The 8,382-nt window shown below is 37.1% G+C and overlaps 1 protein-coding gene across 5 annotated transcripts in view; it reads left to right on the top strand.

Annotated features, from left to right (window-relative positions):
• Positions 1-8,382, top strand: part of FNDC3A (fibronectin type III domain containing 3A) — a 222,412-nt gene that overhangs the window by 162,077 nt on the left and 51,953 nt on the right. For all 5 annotated transcript variants that reach the window (XM_017873774.1, XM_017873775.1, XM_017873778.1 and 2 more), the window contains one exon: positions 2,002-2,159. In XM_017873774.1, the coding sequence (XP_017729263.1) occupies positions 2,002-2,159 (158 nt within the window). The remainder of the gene's footprint in view (positions 1-2,001; positions 2,160-8,382) is intronic.

The following is an 8,382-nucleotide window of genomic DNA, read 5'->3' as shown; positions in this document are numbered from 1 at the left end:
CTACTAAAGTAGATGCCAGTTAATGCTTTTGACTACTACTACTCCTACTAAAGTAGATGCCAGTTAATGCTTTTGACTACTACTACTCCTACTAAAGTAGATGCCAGTTAATGCTTTTGACTACTACTACTCCTACTAAAGTAGATGCCAGTTAATGCTTTTGACTACTACTACTACTACTAAAGTAGATGCCAGTTAATGCTTTTGACTACTACTAGTAGTAGTAGTAGTACTACTACTACTACTACTACTACTACTACTACTACTACTAAAGTAGATGCCAGTTGATGCTTTTGACTGACCCACCTTCATAGTCCTATTCACGTTCTCAAAGTTTAACACAACTATGATCATCCCATAAAATCAAGAGACACTAATGGGTATCCATACATGTATAGTAACTGTTTTAAAAAAGAAAAAAACCTGCTCAGTTTCAGGTTAATAGCCAGCTGTATACTGGATCATACAAGGAATCATGTTTAAGTTCATTGTAAATGAAACACAGTACCAAGACTTTAAGACCGTATTACAGTGAATACAGTATTACATTTCCTATGATTGAACAGAAGCAAAATAAATATAGTAATAGTTTTTTTATTTATTCAGACTTTAAGAACATTGAAAAGGACAGAATATTACAATTTTATGGAGATTACTTATTTTACTTTAATTCAAGATAGGAGTAATTGTCATCCTAGTGATTATTAGTTTGGTTTTAGAAATGCTAAAGTAGTCGTTAAACGTGTATAATTTTAAAGCAAGCTTTTATATAAATGCCTACATATAATCTGGTACTTTTCTTACCAATCTGTAAACCTTACCCTATCTCTAGATTTTTTTCGCTTTATTAGGCTTGTCTTGTAAAAGTAACTTGTACTCATAAAATTATTTCAGTAGTATAAAAATATATAAAACATAATTGAAACCACCTGTTTTTTTCTGTCACAACTTTCTCTGCATCTCACCACACATACACTAAATCCCCAAAGATAACAATTGATGTATTTGTACAGCACATTTTCAGACATTTTTGTGCAGTTTTATAAAAGTTAACTCAACTGCAGTCACAGTATATGTACTGCTTTCCAGCTTCACTTTTTTCTCCTATTACGTAGCACCTGTATATTGAGGAAATCTTCAGATGTTAGCACAGGTATGTCCACCTCGTATTCTTTTTTGAACACTTGCAGAATAATGTGCTCGTGGGCTGTATTATGTACCATCATTTAGGTAGTCAGTGCCTATAGTTCTAGCTTTTTGCCATTAATAATGCTGCAATGAACATTCTTAAGTGTATATTTGTATACATATGTTAAGTTTATAGGATATTACCCTGAAAAAAAAATTCCTGGATGTAGAATTTCTGAATGAAAAAGCAAACACATCTTAAATTTTGTGATGATTCACTAGTTGCTATACACAAAGATTGAACTTATATATACTGATACCACGCTTAGAGAGTGCCATTTCTCCACATTTTTAACACTAGATAGTATTAGCTTTTTAATCTTCCCCTATCCAGTAGATGAAAACTGGGATTTTGTTTTAATTTACATGTATTTATGAATGCAGTTTCACACATACATCATTTTATATGTTTTCCGTTTGTATTTATGTATCTTTGGATGTCGATGTCCTTTGCTCCTTTTCTCTTGAGTTTTGTCATCTTCCTGTTGTAAAAACACTTCCTAAACTGAGGAAATGAACCCTTTTAAATATGTTACAATGGTTTTTTTAATCCCGTTTTTTTTTCTTTTGACTATATGTGGTGTCTGTGCTAATAGTTTTGAATGGCCTGGGTTTTAAATTTTTGTGGAACCCACCTCATTTGTTGTGGAACCCACAACAAATTATTTACAATGAGCAGGTTTATATTTTGAGCCATTTTATCTGTATAAACAGATACATTTTATTTAATCTTGAAACCTCATTAGATATTTCACTGCTCATTGTATACATTACAGTTGTTTTAAAGAACTTTTAAATGTTGTATTTTTACAGGCCTCTGACATCCAGGCAAGGACAGTAGTACTTACCTGGTCCCCACCTTCCAGCCTCATTAATGGTGAAACAGATGAAAGTACTGTCCCAGAGCTCTATGGTTATGAAGTTCTGATCTCAAGTACTGGAAAAGATGGGAAATACAAAAGTGTATATGTGTAAGTATTTGTTCTTTTGCTTTCTCCCATTGTGTAAATTAATGGTTTATTATAAAGAGCTTATTACTAATTTTGCTCTATTTTTCCTTCATGCTTATATTCTCAATCTTTAAGTTGGCTAATGAGAGTGATTTCAATGTAAATGGTCCAAATGTAGCTTGGTACACATTTCTGTCTACTCTCCTTCAGAATAATCACTTTTATTGGCCACATTCAGCTTTTTTTTCCCAGTAGGCTCCCTAATAGATGGTTCAGTATTCATGTATTCTTAATGCATTAAATATAAGTTGTAGTATGTAGAACCCATGAAGTATGTAGAACCCATGACCAAAAATGGACAATTCATGATTGTAAACTCATGAAGTATGACACTGCTCCTCTAAGGACTTGGATTTAATTCTTACATGTACAAGCTCGTGTCCTGTTGTAAAATGAATTTAGTAGCAGTGTTATTTATTTGCATGTTAGTATGTTTTTAATCACATTTTGAAAACTTATGTAGTTCTTTCCTTGGTTTAAAAGTATATTACACACAGCCAGGCATGGTGGCTCACGCCCGTAATCCCAGCACTTTGGGAGGCCGAGGCAGGTGGATCACGTGAGGTCAGGAGTTCAAGACCAGCCTGGCCAACACGGTGAAACCCTGTCTCTACTAAAAATACAAAAATTAGCCAGGGGTAGTGGCACATACCTGTAGTCCCAGCTACTTAGGAGGCTGAGGCAGGGGAATCCCTTGAACCTGGGAGGTGGCAGTTGCGTGAGCCAAGATTGTGCCATTGCACTCCAGCCTGAGTGACAGAGCGAGACTCAGTGTCAAGAAAAAAATAAAGGTATATTACACACCACGAAGCCTTAGAAAGATTCAGTAACTAAAATTGTGACATTTATGATTGACAGTTTTGAATTAAACTATTTTCCTGTCCTATTTTCCTGTTCATATAAAAGTTGATTATTCTAATGAAAAAGGGTAAAGTTAATGGTTAGTTATTATTTAAGCACCAAGAAGACTGTAAAGGTGATGGTTAATCATTTGAATGATCATAATTAGCACAGAACATGGGCTCCATCAACCTTCTTGCTATCTTTTTTCAAAACATAGCTGGCAAGAAGAAAGGAAAGTGAAACTGCCCCAGTGCCTCTCATCTAGTCACATAAGGTTATAAAAATTTCCTGTTTCCTCTCTATTGAGATTTCCTTGTGTTCTATTAATTTTTCTTAAGAGAGACAAGTAAACCTACCTAAGGGGTAAGTAGGGGATAAAGGACTATCAACATAAAGGTTTCTTACTGTGTTAATGACTGTTTTCTAGTTAGATATGGTTGCTTACTAAGAGAAATTCTTTATTTCCATTTGCAGCCTGACCAGGGAGCACGAGGGGGGCATTAGTCATCTCCCATATCCTACAGGAATTAAGGTCTCTCTCTAAGGATGTTTGTGTTCTCTTCCATTTCTTTCATCAGTGTTTTGTAGTTTTATCTTATAGAGATCTTTCCACCTGTTATGTTAGATGTATTCTTAGGGTTTTTTTTTCCTTTTGTAGCTATTGTAAATGTGATTGCCTTTTGGGCTTCTTTCTCGGCTAGTTTATTATTAGTGTATAGAAATGATGCTAATTTTTGTATTTTGATTTTGTATCCTGCAACTTACTGAATTTATTTATCAGATCCAAGAGTTTTCTGGTGGAGTCTTCAGATTTTTTACATGTAAGATCATGTTATCTGCAAAGAGGGACAATTTGACTTTGTGTGTGTGTGTGTGTGTTTTAATCTGATTACCTTTCATTTCTTTCTCTTGGCTGGTTGCTCTGGCTAGGACTTCCAGTACCATATTGAATAGGAGTGGTGAAAGTAGGCATCCTTGTCTTGTCCAAGTTCTTAGAGGAAAGGTTTTTAGACTTTCCCCTTTCTATATGATGTTAGCTGTGGGTCTGTCGTATGTGGTCTTAGTTATGTTGAGGTATGTTCCTTTAGTGCCTAGTTTGTTGAAAGATTTTATGAGGGGATGCTGAATTTTATCAAAAATTTTCTACATCTGTTGAGATGATCATATAGTTTTTGTCTTTCATTCTGTTGATATGGTGTATCACATTTATTGATTTGTATATGTGAAGCCATCCTCGCATTCCCTGGTATAAATCCCACTTGATTGTGGTGTATTGTCTTTATAATGTGCTGTTGAATTCAGTTGGCTAGTATTTTGATGAGGATTTTGTGTCTGTGTTTATCAGGGATTGGTCTGTACTTTTTCTTTTTTTGTTGTGTCTTTATCTGGTTTTGGTACCAGAGTGATGCTGTCCTTGTAGAATGAGTTAGAGATAATTCCCTCTCTTCAATGTTTTTAGAATAGTTTGAGGAGAATTGGTGTTCCTTAAAAGTTTGGTAGAATTTGTCAGTGAAGCCGTTGGTCCTGGACTTTTCTTTGTTTGAAGACTCTTTATTACTGATTCAATCTCATTACTCATTATTGGTCAGTTCATGTTTTCTATTTCTCGCTTATTGAATCTTGGTAGGTAGTACATATCCAGGAATTTATCCCCTTCCTCAGATTTTTCAGTTTGTTGGTGTAAGTTGTCCATAATAGTCTCTGATGATTCTTTGTAAGTGTGGTATCAGTTGTAGTGTCTCCTTTCTCACTTCTGATTTTGTTTATTTGGGTCTCCTTTCTTCTTCTCTATATTAGTCTAGGTAGTGGTTTAGTTCTGTTCTGACTTTTCATTTTATTAGAGATGGCGTCTTGCAGTGTTGCCTAAGCTGGACTCAAACTCCTGGGCTCAAGTGATCCTCCCACCTCAGCCTCCCAAGTAACTGGGACTACAGGTGTGCACCACTGCACCTGGCTGTCTGCTCTGATCTGCACCACTGCACCTGGCTGTCTGCTCTGATCTTTATTATTTCTTTCACTAGTTTTGGATTTGGTTTGTTCTTGCTTTTGAGGTTCTTGAGATGTGCGTTGCTAGATTGTTTATTTAGAGTCTTTCAGCTTTTTTATGTAGACATTTATTGCTATAAACTTCCCTCTTGACACTGCTTTTGCTGTATCCCATAGGTTTTAATATTTTGTGTTTCCATTTTAATTTGTTTCAAGAATTTTTTTTTATTTTTCTTAATTCATCCCTCTACCAGTGGTCATTCAGGAGCATGTTGCTTAGTTTCCAGGTAGTTGCATAGTTTCCAAAGTTCCTCTTGTTATTGATTTCTAGTTTTATTCTATTGAATTATTAGAAAATATATGATGTACTTTCAGTGTTTTAAAATTTCTTGCGGCCGGGCATGGTGGCTCACACCTGTCATCCCAGCACTTTGGGAGGCCGCGACGAGCAGATCACAAGGGCAAGAGATAGAGACCATCCTGGCCAACATGGTGAAACCCCATCTCTACTAAAGTACAAAAAATTAGCCAGGCATAGTGGTGCACACCTGTAGTCCCAGCTACTCGGGAGGCTGAGGCACAGGAATTGCTTGAACCCGGGAGACAGAGGTTGCAGTGAGCCAAGATGGTGCCACTGCACTCCATCCTGGCAACAGATCAAGACTCCGTCTCAAAAAAAAAAAAAAAAATGTTGAGACCTGTATTCTGTACTGACATATGTTCTACCCTAGAGAATGTTTCATGTTTCATGTATTGTAAAGAAAATGTGTTTTCTATGCACACGTATGTTTATTGCAGCACTGTTCACAATAGCAAAGACTTGGAATCAACCAAAATGTCCGTCAATGACAGACTGGATTAAGAAAATGTGGCACATATACACCATGGAATACTATGCAGCCATAAAAAAGGATGAGTTGGTGTCCTTTGTGGGGACGTGGATGCAGCTGGAAACCATTATTCTCAGAAAACTATCGCAAGAACAGAAAACCAAACACCACATGTTCACACTCATAGGTGAGAATTGAACAGTGAGATCATACTTGGACACAGAAAGGGGAACATCACACACTGGGGCCTGTTATGGGGAGNGGCCAACATGGTGAAACCCCATCTCTACTAAAGTACAAAAAATTAGCCAGGCATGGTGGTGCACACCTGTAGTCCCAGCTACTCGGGAGGCTGAGGCACAGGAATTGCTTGAACCCGGGAGACAGAGGTTGCAGTGAGCCAAGATGGTGCCACTGCACTCCATCCTGGCAACAGATCAAGACTCCGTCTAAAAAAAAAAAAAAAAAATGTTGAGACCTGTATTCTGTACTGACATATGTTCTACCCTAGAGAATGTTTCATGTTTCATGTATTGTAAAGAAAAATGTGTTTTCTATGCACACGTATGTTTATTGCAGCACTGTTCACAATAGCAAAGACTTGGAATCAACCAAAATGTCCGTCAATGACAGACTGGATTAAGAAAATGTGGCACATATACACCATGGAATACTATGCAGCCATAAAAAAGGATGAGTTGGTGTCCTTTGTGGGGACGTGGATGCAGCTGGAAACCATTATTCTCAGAAAACTATCGCAAGAACAGAAAACCAAACACCACATGTTCTCACTCATAGGTGGGAATTGAACAGTGAGATCATACTTGGACACAGGAAGGGGAACATCACACACTGGGGCCTGTTGTGGGGAGGTGGGATGGGGGAGGGATAGCATTAGGAGATATACCTAATGTAAATGACAGGTTAATGGGTGCAGCACACCAACATGGCACATGTATACATATGTAACAAACCTGCACATTGTGCACATGTACCCTAGCACTTAAAGTATAATAATAAAAAATAAATTAATTAATTAATTTAAAAAGAAAAATGTGTTTTCTGTAGCTGTTGGATGAGATGTATTTACAAAGGTCTGTTATGTCCATTTGGCCTAATGTGCCATTTAAATACAATGTTTCTTTGTTAATTTTCTGTCTAGATGGTCTGTCTAATGCTGAGAGTGGGGTGTTGAAGTCCCCAGCTATTGTTTTATTGGAGTCTATCTCTCCCTTTAGATCTATTAATAATTGCTTTATATTTCTGGGTGCTCCAGTGTTGGGTACATATATGTTTAGACTTGTTATATCCTCTTGCTGAATTGATCCCTTTATCATTATATAATGACTTTGTCTCTTTTTACTGTTTTTGACTTAAAGTCTCTTTTATCTGAGTGTAGCTACTCCTGCTCACTTTTGGTTTCTGTTTGCATGGATTATTGTTTTTCATCCCTTTACTTTCAGTCTATATGCGTCTTTACAGGTGAGGTGAATTTCTTGTAGACAGCATATAATTGGGTCACATTTTTTAATTCATACAGTGAGTTGATGTCTTTTAAGTAGAAAGATTTTTGTTTGTTTGCTTGTTTTATTATTAGTATACTTTAAGTTCTAGGGTACCATGTGCACACCATGCAGGTTTGTTACATATGTATACTTGTGCCATGTTGGTGTGCCGCACCCATTAACTTGTCTTTTACAATAGGTATTTCACTTAATGCCATCCCTTCCCCTCCCCTCCACCCCATGACAGGCCCCAGTGTGTGATGTTCCCCACCCTGTGTCCAAGTGTTCTCATTGTTTAATTCCCACCTGTGAGTGAGAACATGCGGTGTTTGGTTTTCTGTCCTTGCGGTAGTTTGCTCAGAATGATGGTTTCCAGCCTCATCCATGTCCCTACAAAGGGCATGCACTCATCCTTTTTTATGGCTGCATAGTATTCCATGGTGTATATGTGCCACATTTTCTTAATCCAGTCTATCATTGATGGATATTTGGGTTGATTCCAAGTCTTTGCTGTTGTGAATAGTGCCACAATAAACATATGTGTGCATGTGTCTTTATAGTAGTATGATTTGTAATCCTTTGGGTATATACCCAGTAATGGGATTGCTGGGTCAAATGGTATTTCTGGTTCTAGATCCTTGAGGAATTACCACACAGTCTTCCACAATGGTTGAACTAGTTTACAGTCCCACCAACAGTGTAAAAGCGTTCCTATTTCTCCACATCCTCTCCAGCACCTGTTGTTTCCTGACTTTTTAATGATCACCATTCTAACTGGTGTGAGATGGGATCTCATTGTGGTTTTGATTTGCATTTCTCTGATGACCAGTGATGATGAGCATTTGTTCATGTGTCTGTTGGCTGCATAAATGTCGTCTTTTGAGAAGTGTCTGTTCACATCCTTCGCCCACTTTTTGATGGGGTTGTTTGATTGTTTTCTTATAAATTTGTTTAAGTTCTTTGTAGATTCTGGATATTAGCCCTCTGTCAGATGGGTAAATTGCAAAAATTTTCTTCCTT

The sequence above is a fragment of the Rhinopithecus bieti genome, unplaced genomic scaffold (assembly GCF_001698545.2).
Source record: "Rhinopithecus bieti isolate Rb0 unplaced genomic scaffold, ASM169854v2 scaffold_7398, whole genome shotgun sequence".
Classification (NCBI taxonomy): domain Eukaryota; kingdom Metazoa; phylum Chordata; class Mammalia; order Primates; family Cercopithecidae; genus Rhinopithecus; species Rhinopithecus bieti.
Note: the sequence above shows the minus strand (reverse complement) of the source record. Positions and strands in the feature narration are given on the sequence as shown.